At 44.9% G+C, this 24,427-nt stretch overlaps 1 protein-coding gene across 2 annotated transcripts in view; it reads right to left on the bottom strand.

The window, feature by feature from the left end:
* The window catches only part of LOC124015054 (myosin-10-like), a 68,020-nt gene that overhangs the window by 40,443 nt on the left and 3,150 nt on the right, over nucleotides 1–24,427 (bottom strand). For both annotated transcript variants that reach the window (XM_046329949.1, XM_046329950.1), the window contains exon 3: nucleotides 13,237–13,393. In XM_046329949.1, the coding sequence (XP_046185905.1) occupies nucleotides 13,237–13,393 (157 nt within the window). The remainder of the gene's footprint in view (nucleotides 1–13,236; nucleotides 13,394–24,427) is intronic.

The raw sequence follows: 24,427 nt of genomic DNA, 5'->3' as shown, positions 1-24,427 counted from the left end.
CAATTCAGAGTGAACAGTTCACTATAACCAGTTGAGAACCTATACCCCCTACCAACAAAATACAACAGTTCAGATAATGGTTGGGTAGACACAAACATGTCCTGGGCCTTGTTGTCTGCTGCTCCACACAGCATGCAACAACTACGGGAATGAAAGAGATACAACTGCGACCTGGACAAGATAAAGCAAAGCAGTGTGACACAAACAACACAGAGTTACACATGGAATAAACGTACAGTCAATAATACAATAGAATAATCTATATGCAGTGTGTGCAAATGAAGTATGATTAGTGAGGTAAGGCAATAAAGAGGCCATAGTTGCGAAATAATTACAATTTAGCAATTAAACACTGGAGTGATAGATGTGCAGAAAATGAATGTGCAAGTATAGATACTGGGGTGCAAAGGAGCAATAAATAACAATATGGGGATGAGGTAGTTGGGTGGGCTATTTACAGATGGGCTATGTACAGGTGCAATGATCTGTAAACTGCTCTGACAGCTGATGCTTAAAGTTAGTGAGAGAGATATGAGTATCCAGCTTCAGTGATTTTTGCAATTCGTTCCAGTCATTGGCAGCAGAGAACTGGAAGGAAAGGCTTTCGGGGTGACCAGTGAAACATACCTGCTGGAGCATGTGCTACGGGTGGGTGCTACTATGGTGACCAGTGAGCTGAGATAAGGCGGGGCTTTACCTAGCAAAGACTTATAGATGACCTGGAGCCAGTGGGTTTGGCGACAGATATGAAGCAAGTGCCAGCCAACGATAGCGTACAGGTCACAGTGGTGGGTAGTATATGGGGCTTTGGTGACAAAACGGATGGCACTATGATAGACCATCCAATTTGTTGAGTAGAGTGTTGGAGGCTATTTTGTAAATGACATCGCCAAAGTCGAGGATCGGTAGGATGGTCAGTTTTACGAGGGTATGTTTGGCAGCATGAGTGAAGGATGTTTGTTGCGAAATAGGAAGCCGATTCTAGATTTCATTTTGGATTGGAGATGCTTAATGTGAGTCTGGAGGGAGAGTTTACAGTCCAACCAGACACCTAGGTATCTGTAGTTGTCCACATATTCTAAGTCAGAACGTCCAGATTAGTGATGCTAGGTGGGTGCGGGCATTTAGTTTTACTTGCATTTAAGAGCAGTTGGAGGCCACGGAAGGAGAGTTGTATGGCATTGAAGCTCGTCTGGAAGTTAGTTAACACAGTGTCCAAAGAAGGGCCAGAAGTATACAGAATGGTGCCGTCTGCGTAGGTGTACATAGGTCTACATCTAGGTCGAAATAGACAAACAACCCTCTCCTCGTCTTCCCCCTGGGCCATGCAGCAGGAGACAGACTGGGGATCCGTTTTCCACTAATAATTTATTCCCCAGACGGATTAATCTACTCATTCCAGACCCCCCCCACCCCAGGCCACCCCTTTTACCCCCTCAACCTCTCCCCTCCTCCCTCAACTAGCCCCCTAATCTCTCAACATTCCCATCTACTCCCCAAAACATGTCCAAGCCTCCCTAATCTTGAACCGTAGAAGTACAGTGGAGCCCAAGTATGGATTGTAGCCTACTCCATTCCACTCTTCCTGCTGGACCACTCCAAATTCAAACAAGTTAAATAAAATAATGGTTATATTCTAGAGGTTGACCGATTTAAATCGGAATGGCCGATTAATTAGGGCCATTTTTTCACCTTTATTTTACCTTTAGTTAACTAGGCAAGTCAGTTAAGAACACATTCTTATTTTCAATGACGGCCTAGAAACGGTGGGTTTACTGCCTCGTTCAAGGGCAGATGGAAGAATTGTCACCTTGTCAGTTCGGGGGATCCAATCTTGCAACATTACAGTTAACTAGTGCAACGCAATAACGACGGTTGCACTCCACAAGGAGACTGACTGCCTGTTACGCGAATGCAGTAAGCCAAGGTAAGTTGCTAGCTAGCATTAAAATCTTATAAAAAAAACAATCAATCATAATCACTAGTTAACTACACATGGTTGATGATTTTACTAGATATTATCTAGCGTGTCCTGCGTTGCTATAATCTGACTGAGCATACAAGCATCTAAGTATCTGACTGACCTGTGGTAGGCAGAAGCACGCGCGTAAACATTCATTCAAACAGCACTTTCGTGTGTTTTGCCAGCAGCTCTTCGTTGTGCGTCAAGCATTGCGCTGTTTATGACTTCAAGCCTATCAACACCCGAGATGAGGCTGGTGTAACCGAAGTGAAATGGCTGGCTAGTTAGCGCGCGCTAATAGCGTTTCAAACATCAATCGCTCTGAGCCTTGGGGTGGTTGTTTCCCTTGCTCTGCATGGGTAACGCTGCTTCGATGGTGGCTGTTGTTGAGGTGTTCCTGGTTCGAGCCCAGGGGGAGCGAGGAGAGGGACGGAAGGTATACTGTTACACTGGCAATACTAAAGTGCCTATAAGAACATCCAATAGTCAAAGGTTAATGAAATACAAATGGTATAGGAGGGAAAGTCCTATAATAACTACAACCTAAAACTTCTTACCTGGGAATATTGAAGACTCATGTTAAAAGGAACCACCAGCTTTCATATGTTCTCATGTTCTGAGCAAGGAACTTAAACGTTAGCTTTCTTACATTGCACATATTGCACTTTTACTTTCTTCTCCAACACTGTTTTTGCATTATTTAAACCAAATTTAACATGTTTCATTATTTATTTGAGGCTAAATTGATTTTATTGATGTATTATATTAAGTTTTCATTCAGTATTGTTGAAATTGTCATTATTACAAATAAATGTAAAAAAAGATTTTATTTTATATTTTTTAAGAAATCGGCCGATTAATCGGTATCAGCTTTTTTGGTCCTCCAATAAATCGGTATCGGTGTTGAAAAATCATAATCAGTCGACCGCTATTATATTATGACATAGGGTCTGTAGTTAGTGAAATATATTCACAAACTTAGGGGAGGCAGGGTGAGAGCTGGTATGACAAAACAGCCTCACCACCACTTCAACTGGATACTACACTCTTTTTCCACATCCTTCTTCCTGCTCTCTAAATTAGCTTCATAAAAGAAGTCATAAAACCCCAACAAACGCAGTGCTAATTCTAGAGCCATGGTTACCACTTTGCACACATCAGAAATCCTGAGTGATGGCCAGTATTCCCCATAACCTCGAAGGGTATATCACTACCCAGGCCTACCCACCCTGTACACACACACACACACACACACACACACACACACACACACACACACACACACACACACACACACGTCATAGTAGAGCAGAGGCATGGATCATCTACTAGGACTGGTCATTACAGCAGAAGCAATAGAAAGAGCTGTGGCCTGTTTACTCATATAGAGCAGTCAGGATGGATTCCAGGGGTACTTAAAGCCGGAGGAACAAAAGACTGAGTGTCTGTGTGAGAGAGTGAGGTCCCTGCCATGTCTGGGGTTTCTCACTGCTGTATTGTCAATGCTGCAACGCAGGGAGCCTAGCCCAATCTCAATACCCCTTCCACACACACACCCCCGCCAGCCTACATTCTCAGACGGGTGAACTGGTAAACACACAATTAGATCTGGCATGTCCTCTCTGTACCTGCTCTGTGTAACTGTCACCTCTGGGCTTCTGAGCTGTTATGATAACCCACACTAACACTGTGGAGTGCTGCTGCTGAGAGGACTGGGCCAGAGAGAGAGGCCGACATGCACCGTTCATTAAAGCATTCACAACACAATATGACTCTTCCTTGGTCTGAGGGGGATTCTGGTCATATATCCTGGTGGTAATGAAGAGCTCGCCAAGCCTGATGAATGTTGTAATGGAGACTGGGTAATATTTCTCCTTTTTTAAACGTATTTTACCAGGTTTTGTCTCATTAAAATACCTACAAAGTGATACTTTGAGACCAGTTTGACACAAAGCTGAGAAGTGTGACAGATCAGAAGACCCTCCAGTTCTGCCAGCTAGCAGTGCATTGTGGGCTGCAGTCAGTAATCAGTTATGACTGTTGGAATTCGGATGCCCATGGTTCCCCTCACCATCAACACTGGGGTCCTGGGGCAAGGACATCCCTGTGATGTCACAGAGGGTGGCCAGGCTTCCTGGCCCACAGCAACTGGTAGGGGTAAAGGGGAAGAGGTGAGGGGGAATAGGGGGGAGGGGAGCTGTAGACTGCACCCTTCCAGGCCTTGGAAACTCACTGACAGTAATGCATAGAGAGCAGCGTGGTGGGCCAGACCTGGGCATGCAGTGGGCAAGGTAGGATGGCGTCAGTCAACTCAGATACACAGATGAGGGCATTCTAGATGTGGCATTGTAGGCCGGAATGGAATGTGTTGCAGTAACTACTGTAGCTACAATAAATAGCTTCCCATCCTATGAGAGAGACTACTTTATTGGTTTGACTCAATTACAGTGGAAATTGAGATCATTGGCAGGAACGGAATAAGTGTCAGAAAGAATGACTGTTCCCTGTCTAGTGGATATGACAGGGAAGGGAGGCTGTGTAAAGTGACCAGTGGGACTAGAGAGAGAGAGCGAGGGCGAGATTGCACATTAAAGGAAGGAAGTCATTGTCCTCCCTCACACCTAGCGAGGCTTCCTTCCTCCCACACCTAAGCCTGTTGACCCCCACAGAGGGTAACAGCCTCACACACACACTTTTCTCATACCTCACAAAGCACATTTTCCACATGCTTCTGACGCGGGGTGAAATGAGAAACACCTGTGAATGTGTAACAGCAGTAACAGAGGCTCATCATGGGGTTCTAATGTGCCCTGCTGCTGGTGTCAACATCCTAGGGCTTATTGGAAACTGGAATATAATGTCTCTATTCCACTGAATTCACCGCAAGCTGCTCTGAGAGGAGATATAGGAGGTACAGGAGAGTGGACTGAGAAGTCATGGTCTCACTTCAAAGGAGGAGTACAGACGTATTACTGTTCACTGGAGGGTTAGGTGGGTCAGACACAGTAGAGACCCATGCAAGGGACCTGCATTAGAAATGATGTTTCTGGGCAGTGTTTTACACACACAACAGCAAGATTCAATGTTCTTTTTAGTTCACTAAGCCCATTGCCCCGACAGACATCCAGCAGCACCAAAATAGCAGAAGACACACACTCATGTTCTCAATGCTTAGGCTAGTCACAATAGAGAGGGGGAGCCACCCTGCACTACGTCTGATACAGTCCCTGTTCAGATCCAATCCCTACGTCTGATACAGTCCCTGTTCAGATCCAATCCCTACGTCTGATACAGTCCCTGTTCAGATCCAATCCCTACGTCTGATACAGTCCCTGTTCAGATCCAATCCCTACGTCTGATACAGTCCCTGTTCAGATCCAATCCCTACGTCTGATACAGTCCCTGTTCAGATCCAATCCCTACGTCTGATACAGTCCCTGTTCAGATCCAATCCCTACGTCTGATACAGTCCCTGTTCAGATCCAATCCCTACGTCTGATACAGTCCCTGTTCAGATCCAATCCCTACGTCTGATACAGCTCATCCCTGTTTGGACCCATTCACTAACCCAACAGAAAGCCATCACTGATTTAAACACGGATGCACCTCATGCTGTTTAGAATGCAGTCACCTGTAAAACAGACTGCTATTCATCCAAGCTCTTACCTACAGAGAGCCCAGTCTGGCAGAGCCCCAGCCTACAGTCATCACTGTGAGAACTACAGAATGACTCCAACCTGTCTCCACACTTAAATAAGCTGAAAACAGGTTGAGTCCGAGCATAGAACACCTGCTGCCATCGGGGGTAATACTGTACACCCAGGTAGTTGATCTGCAACTTCAGATATTCCAAGGGATTTATTCCAGTGTACCATGAGGCAATCATGCAGTCCAGTCCTGTCTGTACATATCTACATTCTACAGGTATAGTCACTGCTACATTCTCCAGACAGTGATCCAAACACTCCCTGCTTCCACAGAGATCCTCCATGTCAGAATGGACCCTACATTACCAAGTGACCTGGTTGTCACTGTTCATCTGCCCATCTGCCCACTTTCCATGCATGTCACTTTCAAATAGTCCCAAGACATCTCCCTTGCTCTCATTTTATGGAGCATATTTACATTCAGGCACTGCTGCTACTTTACCCAGACAATCCAGGCAGTTTCCACATCTCCGCTCTCCCCAGAGGTCCACTAAATGTGTGTTTGTTGGAAAGAGTTGGTTGTGTACTGTCCTACATGTCCCTCCTTGCCCTCCACAGTGGCTGGTGGCAGCTCCAGGGAGGGAGGGAGTGAGTGAGGGGCAGCAGCTTCAGGTAACCTCATCTCCTTGGCTCAGACTGTAGCTATCCCAGCTATGTGTGACCAATGAAAACACTTCTAGACGGATGCTGGGGTTTCTCGCTCTTCACCCACCCACCCGACACCATGTCTGCAGTGGTGCCCTGCATGCCCAGACCGTGGGTGGATAGGTGGCATTGTGTGGTCACCCAAGACACAGGCCCCAGTAAAACATTGGACAGACCTGCAGTGCTGGGGAAGCTGCCATTCTACCTGAGGTGGTTGAGCTTCCCTCTCTACCCTTAAGGAAAAAAACACATGAATTTGTGTCCAAAAACACTTCTCCATGTGATTTTTTGTGAAGTTAATACGATAACGTGGCAATATGTGACAACATGAAACTACACTTGAATAGTTTTCCTCAAAACATGTTTTCACATTAATACACGTCAAATTTCATGGGAAATAATGTGATTTTCCACATGTGAAATCATGTGTTTTTTCTGTAAAGGTACTTAGAACAGCCCGATAACCTCTAACATATACAGTAATAAAGCACCTATGATAATAATTTGTTTCATAACAGGACTGTCACTCATAGCCATGCACGTACAGTTGAAGTCAGAAGTTTACATACACTTAGGTTGGAGTCATTAAAAATCATTTTTCAACAGCTCCACAAATCTCTTGTTAACAAACTATAGTTTTGGCAAGTCGGTTAGAATAATAAAAAAATAATAATATGCCATTTAGCAGACGCTTTTATCCAAAGCGACTTACAGTCATGTGTGCATACATTCTACGTATGGGTGGTCCCGGGAATCGAACCCACTACCCTGGCGTTACAAGCGCCATGCTCTACCAACTGAGCTACAGAAGGACCACGAGGTTAGGGCATCTACTTTGTGCATGACACAAGTCATTTCTCCAACAATTGTTTACAGACAGATTATTTCACTTATAATTCACTGTATCACAATTCCAGTGGGTCAGAAGTTTACATACACTAAGTTGACTGTGCCTTTAAACAGGTTGGAAAATTCCAGAAAATTATGTCATGGCTTTAGAAGCTTCTGAAAGGCTAATTGACATCATTTGAGTCAATTGGAGGTGTAGCTGGGGATGTATTTCAAGGACTACCTTCAAACTCAGTGCCTCTGTGCTTGACATCATGGGAAAATCAAAAGAAATCAGCCAAGACCATAGAAAACATATGTTGACCTCCATACGTCTAGTTCACACTTGGGAGCAATTTCCAAACACCTGAACGTACCATGTTCATCTGTACAAACAATACTACGCAAGTGTAAACACCATGGGACCACGCAGCCGTCATACCGCTCAGGAAGGCGATGCATTCTGTCTCCTAGAGATGAACGTACTTTGGTGCGAAAAGTGCAAATCAATCCCAGTACAACAGCAAAGGACCTTGTGAAGATGCTGGAGGAAACAGGTACAAACGTATCTATATCCACAGTAAAACAAGTCCTATATCGACAGAACCTGAAACTCCGCTCAGCAAGGAAGAAGCCACTCCCCCAAAATTGGCATTTAAAAAAAGTCAAAGTCCAGGTATTGGAGTGGCCATCACAAAGCCCTGACCTCAATCCTATAGAACATTTATTGGCAGAACTGAAAAAGCGTGTGCGAGCAAGGAGGCCTACAAACCTGACTCAGTTACACCAGCTCTGTCAGGAGGAATGGGCCAAAATTCACCCAAATTATTGTGGGACGCTTATGGAAGGCTACCCGAAATGTTTGACCCAAGTTAAACAATTATACAATTTAAAGGCAATGCTACCAAATACTAATTGAGTATGTAAACTTCTGACCCGCTGGAAATGTGATGAAAGAAATCAAAGCTGAAATACATCATTCTCTCTACTATTATTCGGACATTTCACATTCTTAAAATAAAGTGGTGATCCTAACTGAGCTAAGACGGGGAATTGTTACTAGGATTCAATGTGAGGAATGTGAAGAACTGAATTTAAATGTATTTGACTAAGGTGTATGTATGTAAACTTCTGACTTCAACTGTATGTTGAGCAAACTCCCCACATCGTCAAGGGCTTTCATGGGGTCTCCATTCAAGCCCGGTCTGTAATCTCAGACATTTACATTTACATTTAAGTCATTTAGCAGACGCTCTTATCCAGAGCGACTTACTCTGCTCCCTCCCACCAGTGAAACCTCTGAAAACCAGTGAACTGAGGAGAACATGTTCATGTCTCTGGTTTATTAAGGGTGCATTCTTTCCCCCTATTGGAGAGACTCAACAGTTCATGGCTGTCTGAGATCAGAGATCTATGACAAAAGCCCGCCAACAGAAATACCATTTTATACTGAATGAACTCCACAGCTGTCTGCCATTAGGGGAGCATCTGCCAACATGTGTCTATATGAGTGGGATAGTGTGTGTGTACACTGCCATTTGTCTGAAACTCTAGTACATCCACCAAGGAACACAGAGTTATTTCACTACAGAGAGATGGTCCCCCCTTCCACCATACCCCCGTCCTGCCTGGCCCTTCACACCTGTCCTGTCACTCAGACCTGACCTCTTCCCTGCAGTCAACACTCTCTGCCCCAACACAAGACCCTCTATTCCTAGCCCTGACGGTCCGGGCCTCCCCATACTGCACCCTGGCCCCTTCTCCAGGCAACACAAAGCCCCCATTGTGAGCCACAGTACAGGCCGCCCCATTTCTCTCCCGTCTGCTCTGGAGTGCAGGAGCACGTCCAGACCTGCATGTCAGTAGCAGAGCGTGCTTCGGACGAGGGGGTCAGAGCAGAGAGAGGGAGCCTCGTCTGTAGCAGTTCCTGAGACTCAAACATGTGTCTGAGAGAGAGAGTGTGTCAAACACAAACAAATGACCTGAGGAAAGAGCTAGATCCCATAATAAGCACCTAGAACTATTCAAGCTCTGCTCCTGCTGACAGCTTAGGTGCAGTGAGGCCTTAGTACGGTTCGGTTGACTAACCCCCTAACTGAAGCCAGAGGGCCAGAGACAGGGACGCTGTTACTGTAAATGAGGGGAGAAGAGAATGGGACAGAGAGAGATGGTCATTGGTTGAGGCAGAAAATAAACTGTAGAATGGTCTGTGAACCTTCCATAGCAATGCTAGAGCCATAGTCTGGGCTGAAGTCAGAACACAGACATTCCACACACTTGTCCTCCTATGTTCTCCTCACAAAGGAACCACGTTGGGGAAAGAGAGCGCACAAAGCCACCCGGTTGTATTTTTCCGTTAACAGTGCTGTAAGTGAAAGGGTCCCAGAAAAGCCCTGGCAGGATGAGTGGAATTTTTCCTTCGACGTCCTCCGAGCCAGAACATTTTGAAGAGAAGGGGGAAAAAAGACAGAACAAAAGAAAATCAGTGGAAATGAGATCGGTTGGCTTGTTTAGTTCCTAGGAGAAGAAAGAGAGCAATTACAGAAGTGGGGGATCCCTAAAAGCCTGAGATGGCTTTTGAAACGTCAATAGAGGCAGCCTTTCCACTACCAAATGAAATAATCTGTATAACACACTATAAGCACTACGCAGATCATAAGTTATTCAACTGTGCAAGATACAATATGCTGTCAATATAAGGTCAGCTACTCAGAAAGTGAGCGGACACACTAACTCCTCTGTGTGATGTGCCAGTGCGGGAATGTTCTTTTGGTCACACTCATATCCATAGTGAGGCATCCCTCTTCAGGCAGCCGGACAGTCTGCACTCCGCAGTGATCTGAGGCCCATGACACTACCACGATGACTCACTTAGCATGCTGCGGATCGCTAAGATAAGGGATGACCTCATTCCACAGTAGACCCCCTAGGGAGTGTACACAATGACCACTATGTGGCAGGACTGTGGGGCAATGAGGTGGGTAGATTTGACATGGGGCCCCAACTCAAACACCTCTCATGTTGAAACTGGAAGGCAGGCTGGCCACAATGGGTGAGTGCTCTGTGCAGGTACTCAGCCTATATTTAGTTAATGGAAAGTATGATGGGGGGAGATGACTGGTCACAAGGGTTTCATGGCTATCATTGGTTAAGACACCATAATGCATGTGTGGATGGGGGTCACAAAAGGAAGTCAGTGATGAGATGTTGGGTGAGGTGGGGGATAGAGGTGTTTGAATTGGACCAACCGGTAAAGCACTTGACCTACTGTATACGTGTGGTCACTGGCCAATATCATAACACTACTCAACTCCTCAATAGAACTAAGAAGCAGGAAGGATTACTGCTCGTCGCTTCAAGCTCTGGCTAAAAAAACTACAGACACAGACAGTACCAGTCAAAGGTCAGGACACACCTACTCATTCCAGGGTTTTACTTTATTTTTACTGTTTTCTACATTGTAGAATAATAGTGAAGACATCAAAACTATGACATGACACATATGGAATCATGTAATAACCCCCCAAAAAACAAATTATTCAAAGTAGCCACCCTTTGCCTTGATGACAGCTTTGCACCCTCTTGGCATTCTCTCAACCAGCTTCATGAGGTAGTCACTTGGAATGCATTTCAATTAATAATAATATAATAATAAATGCCATTTAGCAGCCGCTTTTATCCAAAGCGACTTACAGTCATGTGTGCATACATTCTACATATGGATGGTCCCGGGGATCGAACCCACTACCCTGGCGTTACAAGCGCCATGCTCTACCAACTGAGCTACAGAAACCATAAGTATGACTTGTTAAAAGTTAATTTGTGGAAGTTCTTGGTGTTCAGTTGTGTTGTGACAAGGTAGGGGTGGTATACAGAAGATAGCCCTATTTGGTAAAATACCAAATCCATATTATGGCAAGAACAGCTCAAATAAGCAAAGAGACATTTCAAGAACTTTGTGCAGTCGCAAAAACCATCAAGCGCTATGATGAAACTGTCTCTCATGAGGACCGTCACAGGAAAGGAAGACCCATAGTCACCTCTGTTACCAGCCTAAGAAATTGCAGCCCAAATAAATGCTTCAGAGTTAAAGTAACAGACTCATCTCAACATGAACTGTTCAGAGGAGACTGCATGAATCAGGCCTTCATGGTCGAATTGCTGCAAAGAAACTACTACTAAAGGACACCAATAAGAATAAGAGACTTGCTTTGGCCAAGAAACACGAGCAATGGACATTAGACCGGTGGAAATCTGTCCTTTGGTCTGATGAGTCCAAATTTGACATTTCTGGTTCCAACCGCTGTCTTTGTGAGACGCAGAGTAGGTGAACGAATGATCTCTGCATGTGTGGTTCCCACCTTTAAGCGTGGAGGAGGAGCTGTGATGGTGCTTTGCTGGTGACATTGTCTGTGATTTATTTGGAATTCAAGGCACACTTAACCAGCATGGCTACCACAGCATTTTGCAGCGATATGCCATCCCATCTGGTTTGCGCTTAGTGGGACTATCATTTGTTTATCAACAGGACAATGACCCAACACACCTCCAGGCTGTGTAAGGGCTATTTGACCAAGAAGGAGAGTGATGGAGTGCTGCATCAGATGACCTTGCCTCCACAATCACCCGACCTCAACCCAATTGAGATGGTTTGGGATGAGTTGGACAGCAGAGTGAAGGAAAAGCAGCCAAGTGCTCAGTATATGTGGGAACTGACTGGGAACAAGACTGTTGGAAAAACATTCCAGGTGAAGCTGGTTGAAAGAATGCCAAAAGTGTACAAAGCTGTCATCAAGTTAAAGGGTGGCTACTTTGAAGAATCTAAATTCTAAACACTTTTTGGGTTACTACATGAGTTTATATTTTATTTCCCAGTTTTGATGTCTTTAGTATTATTCTACAATGTAGAAAATAGTACAAATAAAGAAAAATGTCTAGATTCTAACACAGGGATGAGGTTGCTAAGGGGGCATGTGTCCAGCACCCTTCCCGGTACAAAGAGAATAGCGCAGCTTCTTCCCGAAGATGAAAAGACCTGAGATTCTTTCTCTTCCTGTAGCTGAGCTGCAGTAGCAGTGATAGTGACAGCAGTACTGTAGGGTGGAAGCCAGAACAGCCAGAGCAGCAAGCCACAGTTCTGGATATATCCAGTTAGGACCAGCCTGAGGAGCTGTAATGACAGAGAGGCTCCAGGCTCCATCAAATCGAACTTAGCTGAGGAGGCAAAACCAGACCCACTGAGAGACTGTACTGTTCAGAAGGCTGACGTTACTCTGAACTCATTGAACCTGAACACACACTGTATCTATTGAAAAGTGTCCCTTTGCAAGGAGCCAGAGATAGATGGAATGTCTCACTGGAGGAAGAAGATTAACAGTGAGTGGTACATTTCCCTAGGATCACAGGTTGAGTTAATAGCATCCTAAGTCGTGATCCTGGGCTCACACTCTCCAGGTCCCTCAGTCAGTGGCCATCAATGTTAACAGGCTGAACTTTCACCTCTAATTAAACTGGTTCTTATCTGCAAAAGAGCCAGTGAGGTCCTGGTCCAGAGCATATGCCATCCCACCTGGGATACAGGACAGTCGGCAGGGCAGTAGAGGGGCCTTAAGGTAGGCTAATTATGTGCGCCAAGTGGTTTTTGACTTAACGCAAACAAATACATGCTACGGTCTGAAATTGAAGCATTTATGTTTTGCAGACAATGTACATAACTTGCAGATAGACTGTACTCTTTGTGGTTTGTGAAACTACAAGCCTATTGTTGAGCTTTTACACATTACGTCGTCTATAAGTGGTACAGTATAGTCTGTCGGTCTCAGTAGATCTGTGTCAATAAGTAGTCTGTCAGACCCCTATGGCGAGCAGAGGCAGGGGGGCAGCTCAACCATGACTAACGATGCCACTGCCTCCCTGACTCTGGAACCTTTCACACACTAATCTCCTGGATTATGCAGCAAAACCCACAACTCAGCAGGGCACCTGCCAGTCACACTTTATGCACGTTGCATCGCAGCAAAAGAGACGGAAAGAGACCACTGAGGAAGGAGCTATACCTTCCAAGCACAAAACAGAGTGAGAGAGGAGGTTTACCTTGGAGCATGCAGCGGTATGCTGACTCTGAAATGGCGTAGATGTGTGGTGGCATCTCATGACGCTTCTTTCCTCTGTACATCTCTACGATGTTCTCTGAGTAGATGGGAAAGTTTTTATAGGGGTTTATCACCACACAGAACAGCCCAGAGTAAGTCTATGGGGGGGAGAGAGAGAAACAAAACACAAATACAGTAAATTAACAAAATAAGAGAAAGTTATGAATACAGATTTTATCTCCAGAAGAGGTTAAAATGAGACCGGAAGTTTTTCCAAGTTGAGTTTCCATTGTACTGTGATCTAGGAGGATAAACACTTGTTAGTCTGAGAAGTGATCAATCTCTCTGTGGTTGAACTCAATAATCATACATAATTCAAAATAATTACTCAATCATCATTTTCTAACTCTAGAGTGGCTCTGAAGTGGTCTGCAAAATGTCAGTGTAATAATTAAATCATTATGCTACATTTTGGTCCCTTACATAGAGGCAATAGTAGAAAATGGATAAAGTGGGAGAAATAGTTGTGGGAAAGGCAGTCAAATGGTAGACTAGCTTATCATTAACTATCCAATTGAATGTAAAAATCTGGCAGCTCCTTAGTGACGCCTCCCCATTAAACAGTCTGAACTCCACGGCCATAGTGAGTGCCTCCTTGTCAAGCCCTGTGGCTAATGTTCTGAGAAATGACAGAGGCCTTGGTGGGACATTAGCTCATTCTCATGTGACTGGGGCTTGACATTCCCACTAAAGAGTGGAATGATCCCTCCCTACCCACACACACACACACACACACACACACACACACACACACACACACACACACACACACACACACACACACACACACACACACACACACACACACACACACACACACACACCACTGCCATGCTAGAATAATACAATAACACATATTTTCCAACGTGCAATTATTGGAAAATAAAATGAATGACCTACGATCAAGATTATACTACCAACGGGATATTAAAAACTACTATCTTATGTTTCACAGAGTCATGGCTGAACGACGACATGGATAAAATAGAGCTGGCAGGATTTTCCATGCACCAGCAGGACAGAGGAGCTACGTCTGGTAAGACGAGGCGCGGGGATGTGTGTCTATTTGTCAACAACAGCTGCTGGTGCGCAATATCAAATATTAAAGAAGTCTCGCCTGAGGTAGAGTACCTTATGATAAGCTGTAGACCACACTATCTACCAAGAGAGTTCTCATCTATATTATTCGCAGCCGTCTATTTACCCCCACAAACCAATGCTGGCACTAAAACCGCACTCAACCAGCTGTATAAGGCCATAAGCAAACAAGAAAATGCTCATCCAGAAGCGGCACTCCTAGTGGCCAAGGGACTTTAATGCAGGCAAACTTAAATCCGTTTTACCTAATTTCTACCAGCATGTCACATGTGCAACCAGAGGGAAAAAAAGATGCATACAAAGCTCTCCCCCGCCCTCCATTTGGCAAATATGACCATCATACTATCCTCCTGATTCCTGCTTACAAGCAAAAACTAAAGCAGGAAGTACCAGTGACAAGCTCAATACAGAAGTGGTCAGATGGTTCGGAAGCTATGCTACAGGACTGTTTTGCTAGTGCAGACTGGAATATGTTCCGGGATTCATCAAATGGCATTGAGAAGTATACCAGTCATCGGCTTCCTCAATAAGTGCATCGACAACGTCATCTCCACAGTGACCCGTACGTACATATCCCAACCAGAAGCCATAGGTTATAGGCAACATCCGCACTGAGCTAAAGGCTAGAGCTGCCACTTTCAAGGAGCCGGACACTAATCCGGACGCTTATAAGAAATATAAACTTTTTAAAAATCACTTGGAGAAATTGTTCTGCCTTCTGTAAGAAACATTGCCTTGTGCCTTGGAATTCCGTTACAAAACCCCCCACATATCTTTAAGATACTGTATGTTCACCTTTCTCTCTATCATGAGTAGGGAGGATAATGAAAGTTTCATAGAAGTAACAAGTAAAGGTAGACTAGCAATTAGTGTTTTTCATTATTATGATTTTTTCATGAATTATTAAGTGATTAAAACTCAAACTTCCATTACCAAAATCTGTAACGAAATTTCAGAGAAAATCGGGAACAACATTTCGGGAATTTAATTGGCTAAAATGAGAAATCATATAGTAGTCACAAACCATAGTTTGGTTCACAAGTTTGGACAGCACAGTACTATACAGTACAGCAAAGAAAAGTAGCGGATAGTTCAGTACACTACAGCACACTAGAGTTGAGTACACTATAATGTACTGTACTCTATTGTACTGTTCTGTGCTGTACTATACTGAGCTGTAGTTTGTCTCTTTGTCCCAACTTGTGAAACATAGATGTCTATGATTGGTTCAGATTTGGTCTGGTTTGGAGGCAGAGCTCATGAAAATGAATGGCCAGTGTTTAGAATATTACCCAAATATGCAAAGGAGGATATTGTATATTTATACGTGTATGTACCTATTTAGGATACATCACCATGAAGAGAATGACATTCATGTCCATAATTATGCATTTCTGTATAGTACATACTGTATCAGGGACCCATGAAGAAATTCCGTTACCACAATTCCGTTACTGGGTGTAGATCCACTAAACTTATTACTATTCAATAACAAAAATAGATTATTTCAAACTCAATGTGTCATGTCCTAGCTGACACCCCATTCTTTGTACATTATTGAATCTTACGCCGAGCAGAGATATAACAGGGTTTTTGAAAAATTGGAAACAAGAAAATGTTACCAAAATTCTGGTATCAAACATAGAGTTTTATGGTTTCTTAAAAACTTTGAACTCAAATGGTTTTTGTTTGGCATACATTTTAAGTAAAAGATCAGAATTGCGCTGTTACCGACCTTATCCCACACGCCAAGTAGAGTACAGTGGGGGTGGGGGGGGAGGGGAGGGATGCAGGGCAGAATTAGGGTGATACACGCTGACTATCAAAATCCAGAAAAGAGCCCCAGGACAGCAACACAATGAGACCCAAACAAATCATGAGTAAACTAAAAGAGAATTACTTGACACATTGGAAAAAAAATGTACAAAAAAAAACAGAGCAAACTGGAATGCTATTTGGCCCTAAACAGAGTGTACACAGTGGCAGAATACCTGACCACTATGACTGACCCAAAATTAAGGAAAGCTTTGACTATGTACAGACTCAGTAAGCATTGCTATTGAGAGATGGCACCGTAGGCAGACTTAGCATGGGTCCTCAGATCCTCAAAATGTTCTACAGCTGCACCATCGAGAACTGGTTGCATCACAGCCTGGGATGGCAACTACTCGGCATAGGTGAAATAAGTGAAAACGACAGTGTGCCATCACAGCAGCAAGATCTGTGACCTGTTGCCACAAGAAAAGGGCAACCAGTGAAGAACAAACACCATTGTAAATACAACCCATATTTATGTTTATTTATTTTCCCTTTTGTATTTTAACTGTGCAAGGCTATAATATTTTGTGAGTGTAATGTTTACTGCTCATTTCTGATTGTTTATTTCTCTTTTGTTTATTATCCATTTCACATGCCAGTTAACCCCTTTGGGGAGCGGGAGAGTAAGTTCATAGAACACACAGAGGTAACACACCAGATATGACTGACAGAGCCTCTGTTTAAAAGGCTCCTAATTCTAAGAACTCTCATTTCATGCCTGAGGCCCAGTGGCTCCATTCACCTCTTCCAAGGGGTCTGGATAAGGCAATGGGCAGAGGTGACCAAAATATAAATATAACAATAAATAATGATACTTTTATGAGACCACAAAAATATATGGCATACTAGACCTTATCCTAAACCAGAGGTGAAGCCCATGGGTTGTCTATTAGTGAGCCATAAGATGCAACCCTGTCTAACAATCAGGAGTCAGCCAAGCAATTAAGGCAGAAGGATAATGACTCAGCAGCCCAGCCACCGACAAGCAGCCCTGGAGAGCATGCTCATGATGTAAGAGGAGCCCAGTCAGCTCTTTCAGGGGAATACCTTGCCAAACACTGACAATGACATAGGGAGAGGAAGAGAGAGAAACAGAGAGAGAGTGGGCTGTAAGGAGGGAGAGAGAGAGGGGAAAGGAAGGAGAGCGAGAGAGAGCGTGTAGGCTGTAAGAAGAGAGAGAGAGGGGAAAGGAAGGAGAGAGAGAGAGGTGGTCTCAGTTCATCGGAGCTGGTCTGTGAGGCAGCTGAGAAGACAAGAATCCCTGTTGGTAGAGATTCTATCAGCCTCCTCTCACTCCTAAACCTTATGGGAGGTTAATAGGAGAAGCCAGCCCTCTGTAACTCTAACTTGAAGCTCCATATTGTAGCTAATTAAAAATGGATTCCCTTGATCTGAAAGCAGGAGCTATTAATAGTGTGGCAGTGCCTCCGTGACTAGGCAGAGCTACATGGCTGCACCCACAGCAATCCTCTCAGAGCCTACTGTAGCATCCTACCAGACTGCAGCAGGGCCGAGGTGGTTATAGACACCAGACCAGGATGAAACAACAATGTTTATCTGGTTTATTCCTGATAATAACTCTATAATAACATAATCAACAGTATTGATTTAAAATAACACTTTCCTATCATACTGATTATGCTTACTTTGAGGTTAAATGTGAGTGTGTGTTAATAGCGAGTTAACACTGTCAACATTGCAGGAGAGTTTTTGCGTTTCATTTTTGCCATTACTCTACAATACCTTACAGATGCATAATTTGTCTCCAGTCACACATTCAGCTACGTTGCAGAACACAAATAAATGCATTCTACAGTACAGTCTACTCAGGAGGCCTCTCTTTCTTCCTCTCACCAAAATGTGAATCCCTCTCCCCTTCCCTCCCCACTCTCCTCCCGTCTCAGGAGGGGTTGGAGGCAGCAGCCTCTTCAGTGGAGGACGGAGTGGTAGGCCAGGCCTGCTGTTGGAGGGAGTGGGTCAGGTTAGCCTGCTCTCCACGCACCATGCTCCAGGGAAGGGGATATTTCGACTGTGAAATCAGATCAGGGGAGGGATGCAGTGGCTTAGTAACAGCTGAGAAACACACAGGCAACAGCAGACATAACAGTCACCTTCATCTGCCATTTGGAATTAACAGCACCCCTACTGCAGCAAGGTGAGGACGGCCTAGTCCATTGATCTGTGGAGAATGACCTTGACAGTGCATACTCATAAAAGCTAATAACCCTTCAAAGTATGCTTTGAAATATGATCAATGCTCTTTGCGCAGACGTATTGAATGAAAACGAGTTTCAAGTCAGTAGCAGGGTGTTCAACTATCTTGATTTGATAATGCAATGGGCTTTAACATAATCATATTCATAATACCTGGGGAAACTGAAAGAAAGAGAGCTATGCCTTAAGTGGAATTGTAGCATATACTGTAAATGCAAGGCACTAATGTTACATAGCTCTTAGCCCATGACCTTAAACCACCAGCTTAAACACAAAGCCACTCAGACCTTCTCAAAACAGAAGATTTTTTATCAAATAAAGAAACCGTTGCTCACTCTTTCTGGATAATTTAATTCAAAAACAACCACTGTAACTGCATGATGATCCATGAAAAGCCTGGTGCTGGTTTGGTATCCATGGTGTGTGTGTGTGTGTGTGTGTGTGTGTGTGTGTGTGTGTGTGTGTGTGTGTGTGTGTGTGTGTGTGTGTGTGTGTGTGTGTGTGTGTGTGTGTGTGTGTGTGTGTGTGTGTGTGTGTGTGTGTGTGTGTGCCAAGTTCATGGTAACACCTAAGTTGTTTACATGCAAAAGAGTTCTCCATGGAACAATGGCAATGCCATGACAACAACAAAGCACTCAAGATATGACTATGTGGGAGGCCTGAACACAATGCCACTCTTGAGAGAGGGTTAATGTACCCTTTATGCATGCACATAGCGAGTGAAAGCTTGTTCTCAAACCTCAAAGAAACATATTAGCCAAACAAGAATGACAAGACAGCTAATTAGTAGGGGTTTTTCCATTAGTGATACCACCTACATCCTGCCAACCAGGAGGCAGCTGGTCTCCACAAGAACAGAAGCTCAGCCAAGACTGCATTTCATGTATTAAATGTTTGAACAATCAAACATTTGAAACACCTAAAGAAGTGCAGGAATAAGGTTATTGGCGTTGGCCAGAGCATTAGGACAGAGAAATGAGAGAAATCATAAATTAGAGAGTGAGTGTGGGAAAGGAGACAGGACAGTCAGACGCATTGCAATGAAGTGGGCGGGAGACAGACGGACGCTTTTTTCATGAAAGAATGCTGAGGCTTTCTGACAGCTGGGGATTATATGCTGACACAAAGGCCTGGTTGTAGCGTCGCTAGCTAGCTTTCCGGTTAGCCTGTTACCCACTGGACTAGCTCAACTCCCTGACTTCACATGAAGCCAAGGCTACGCCACCATGCCGTACTGGGGCCTCACTGAGGGACTGACCACAATGCACAGAGCCACATTACCCACGGGGCTCCCTCTGCATGCCAACCCTAGCTCAGACACACAAAGCCTGGGGCAGCAGTGTACAGCACAGCTGGGGATGGGTTATACCCCACTGTGGGGGGAGGTCACCCCCTGGGGCACTCTCCCACTGACAAAAACAGTGTGAACAGGCAGTGGCTCAGGTGGTTGTTGTCCTTGATGATCATTTTGGCCTTCCTGTGACATCGGGTGCTGAAGGTGTCATGGAGGGCAGGCGGTTGTTGTGCAGACCACACCACCCTCTGGAGAGCTTTACGGTTGAGGGTGGAGCAGTTGCCGTACCAGGCTGCGATACAGCCCGACAGGGTGCTCTTGATTGTGCATCTGTATAAGTTTGTCAGCGTTCTAGGTGACAAGCCAAATTTCTTCAGCCTCCTGAGGTTGAAGAGGCGCTGTTGCGCCTTCTTCACCACGCTGTCTGTGTGGGTGGACCATTTCAGTTTGTCTGTGAAGTGTACGCTGAGGAACTTAAAACTTCCCACCTTCTCCACTGTGGATAGGGGGGGTGCTCCCTTTGCAGTTTCCTGAAGTCCACGATCATCTCCTTTGTTTTGTTGACGTTGAGTGAGAGGTTGTTTTCCTGACACCTCACTCCGAGTGCCCTCACCTCCTCCCTGTAGGCTGCCTCATTATTGTTGGTAATCAAGCCCAGTACTGTTGTGTCATCTGCAAACTTGATGATTGAGTTGGAGGCGTGCATGGCCACGCAGTCGTGGGTGAACAGGGAGTACAGGAGGGGGCTGAGCAAGCACCCTTGTGGGGCCCGTGTTGAGGGTCAGCGAAGTGGAAATGTTGTTTCCTACCACCTGGGGGCGGCCCGTCAGAAAGTCTAGGACCCAATTGCACAGGGCGAGGCTTGATGAGGAGCTTGGAGGGTACTATGGTGTTGAATACTGAGCTGTAGTCAATGAACAGCACTCTTACATAGGTATTCCTCTTGTCCAGATGGGATAGGGCAGTGTGCAGTGTGATGGCGATTGCATCGTCTGTGGACCTGTTGGGGCGGTATGCAAACTGAAGTGGGTCTAGGGTGGCCGGTAAGGTGGAGGTGAAATGATCCTTGACTAGCCTCTCAAAGCACTTCATGATGATAGGAGTGCTATGGGGCAGAAGTCATTTAGTTCAGTTATCTTTCCCTTCTTGGGTACAGGAACAATGGTGGCCATCTTGAAGCATGTGGGGACAGCAGGCTGGGATAGGGAGCGATTGAATATGTCCGTAAACACACCAGCCAGCTGGTCTGCGCATGCTCTGAGGACGCGGCAAAGGATGCCGTCTGCGCCAGCGAGGGTTAACACGTTTAAATGTTTTACTCACGTCGGCCACAGAGAAGGAGAGGGCGCGCAGTCCTTGTTAGCGGGCTGAGAGAGTGGCACTGTATTATCCTTAAAGCGGGCGAAGAAGGTGTCTAGTTTGTCTGGAAGCGTGACGTTGGTGTCCGTGACATGGCTGTTTTTTTTTTATAGTCCATGATTTCCTGTAGACACTGCCTCAAAAGTCTCGTTTCTGAGCCGTTGAATTGAGACTCCACTTTGTTCCTGTAACGGAATTTCGCTTGTTTGATTGCCTTGCGGAGGGAATAAATACACTGTTTATATTCAGCCATATTCCCAAACCTTTCTTGAATCTTGAAGCATGGGTTCCAATTGGTTAGAACAGCGTTGAATGGTTCTAGTCACTGGTACATCCTGTTTGAGTTTCTGTCTATAAGACGGTAAGAGCAAGATGACGTCGTGGTCAGATTTGCCGAAGGGAGGGTGGGAGAGGGCTTTGTATGCATCGAGGCAGTTAGAGTAGCAGCGGGGAAAGTTCGTCCCACTGGCCTCACAACACGTGTAACCGCGCCAGGCCAGGACCTACACATCCGGGTTCTTCACCTGCGGCATCGTCTGAGACGAGCCACCCAGACAGCTGATGAAACTGTGGGTTTGCACAACTGCAGAATTGCTACACAAAATGTCAAAAACCATCTCAGGGAAGCTCATCTGCGTGCACGTCATCCTCACCAGGGTCTCAACCTGTAATGCAGTTCGGCGTCATAACCGACATCAGTTGGCAAATGCTCACCTTTGACGGCCACAGGCAAGCTAGATAAGTGTGCTCTTCACAGATGAATCCCGGTTTCAAATGTCCCGGGCATATGATGAGCGGTTTGCTGATGTCAATGTTGTGAACAGACTGACAGATGGTGGAGGTAGGGTTATGGTATGGGAAGGCATTAGCTACGGTAAAAAAAAAAAAAAAAAAGGCATTTTATCGATGGCAGTTTGAATGCACAGAGATACCGTGACGAGATCCTGAGGCCCATTGTTGTGTCATTCAGCTGCCGCCATCACCTCATGTTTCACCATGATAATGCACGGCCCCATTTCGCAAGGATCTGTACACAATTCCAGGATCTGAAAATGTCCCAGTTCTTCCAAGGCCTGCATACTCACCAGACAGGTCACCCACTGAGCATGTTTGAGATGCTCTGGATCGAGGTGTACGACAAGGTGTTTCAGTTCCCGCCAATATCCAGCAACTTTGCACAGGTATTGAAGAGGAGTGGGACAACATTCTACAGGCCACAATCAACAGCCTGATCAAATCTATGCAAAGAAGTTGTGTCGTACTGCATGAGGCAAATGATGGTCACACGAGATACTGACAGATTTTCTGATCCACGCCCCTATTTCTTTTAAAGGTATCTGTGACCAACAGATGCATATCTGTATTCCCAGTCATGTGAAATCCATATATTAGGGCCTAATTAATTTATTTCAATTGACGGATTTCCTTATATGAACTGTAACTCAGTAAAATATTTGAAATTGTTGCGTGTTGCGTTTAGATTTTTGTTCAGCGTAGTTTCATTTTCACTACGGCCAATATTCAACAAAAGATGAAGAGAGCCTTCAAGAAACATAAAGCTACTATCTAGTGGAATTTGTCATCAAGCCTGGTAAAGAAGTTAAATCAAAAAGACTGCAGTTCCTCCAGAATCCCCTTCACCATGTCTCTGGTGATAACCGATCCACATTCTATTCCTGGAACGCATGCCACTAAATGGGTCAAGATCACGACGATACACTGTATATAGGACATCATTAACTAGACGCATCAGCACCAAAACATAGCTGCAGATAACTCACACACAGTGAAAGCACCCAATTTAAACTCGGACGTTGGATTTTATTGCAGGTGTGCTTAGATTTGAAAAAAAGTTAACGGAATCCAGAATGGAGGGGGTAGCTTTAGAATCTCCCTAAATGCGTGACATAATATACATCATTGACACTGGCTATCATCTAATGGAATTCTGGGATTTTATTAAGTGTTTCTACCGACGGCTCATGTGTGAGAGGTCAAAGGATCACGACTATAAAAATGACCCAGATCTAACGCAGCCAGTCTGGGCCATAGAGAACAGCAGCAGCAGTGGCAGGAGGTGGGCCAGTGTCTCTCCCAGTCTGCCACCCTGCCCTGGGGCTCTATAGTCAACACACAGGGCCAAATGTGTTTGCTTTAATACCCAGGGACCCCATTAGATGAGAGAGCCCCACAGACAGCTCAGAGATCAAACAGGGCAACCTCAAGGAATGGGGTCATACAAACAAACTGACCCACCAGTGTTTATGGTAGAAATGTCACCTTTAAAGGTGAAAGTAAAGAAGATGGCAGGTAATCTAGATACAGAGAGAGAATTTACCATCGGTCTGAACTATCTGGAAACGGTTATAGACAGTGATCAGTATGTGTGTTTATTTTAACTTCAATCAAGTCACAAGACAGTGGTCATATCCAAATACCCATACTAGCGTTCTAAATAGTATGCGAAAAAAGAATGTGTTATAGTATGTGCAATTTCTAAAATAGTACTCTAAATTAGTAATCTAATGTGTGATTGTGTTGACTTCTGCCATTTGTTCATTTTGGTACAGCGAGTCAATTTATCTGATTATCAGCTGTGAGCTTATCACGTGAGTCAGAAAAGACAAGTGAATTCTACTAGATCGAACGTCAAAATTAGTATGCAGTTTAAGTATGCAGTGCTTATTCAGACTCAGACCCTATTTCCTCAGAGTTCCCCAGAGGTTAGGTTCTGTAGGTGAGCCAGGTCAGGGGATATTGTATACCCGCTGCCTTTATGATTTGATGTATGCAGAGCAGACAGACACAGGGAGTCTGAAGGAGTCATTTTAAAAAATATGTTATTTTCCGCTCCATTGGTGGCTGAGTCAGTGTGTGTGTGGGGGGGGGGTGTTTGGTAAGGAGTGGGTTAGGGACACAGAATTAAAAGATCTCAAACAACCCTGTCTCAACATTATAACATTATCAAGAGTCCAATACATGGTCTGTGGTCTGGGTCTCATTCATGTTGTCCGGTCCTCTGGCAGTCTCTATGGGGGTGCCACAGGGTTCAATTCTCGGGCCGACTCTTTTCTCTGTATATATCAAGGATGTTGCTCTTGCTGCGGGCGATTCCCTGATCCACCTCGACGCAGACGACACCATTCTGTATACTTCTGGCCCTTCCTTGGACACTGTGCTATCTAACCTCCAAACGAGCTTCAATGCCATACAACACTCCTTCCGTGGCCTCCAACTGCACTTAAACACTAGCAAAACCAAATGCATGCTTTTTAACCATTCGCTGCCTGCACCCGCACGCCCGACTAGCATCACCACCCTGGATGGTTCCGACCTAGAATATGTGGAC

This window comes from Oncorhynchus gorbuscha, linkage group LG26 (genome assembly GCF_021184085.1).
Source record: "Oncorhynchus gorbuscha isolate QuinsamMale2020 ecotype Even-year linkage group LG26, OgorEven_v1.0, whole genome shotgun sequence".
NCBI classification, from domain to species: Eukaryota; Metazoa; Chordata; class Actinopteri; order Salmoniformes; family Salmonidae; genus Oncorhynchus; species Oncorhynchus gorbuscha.
Note: the sequence above shows the minus strand (reverse complement) of the source record. Positions and strands in the feature narration are given on the sequence as shown.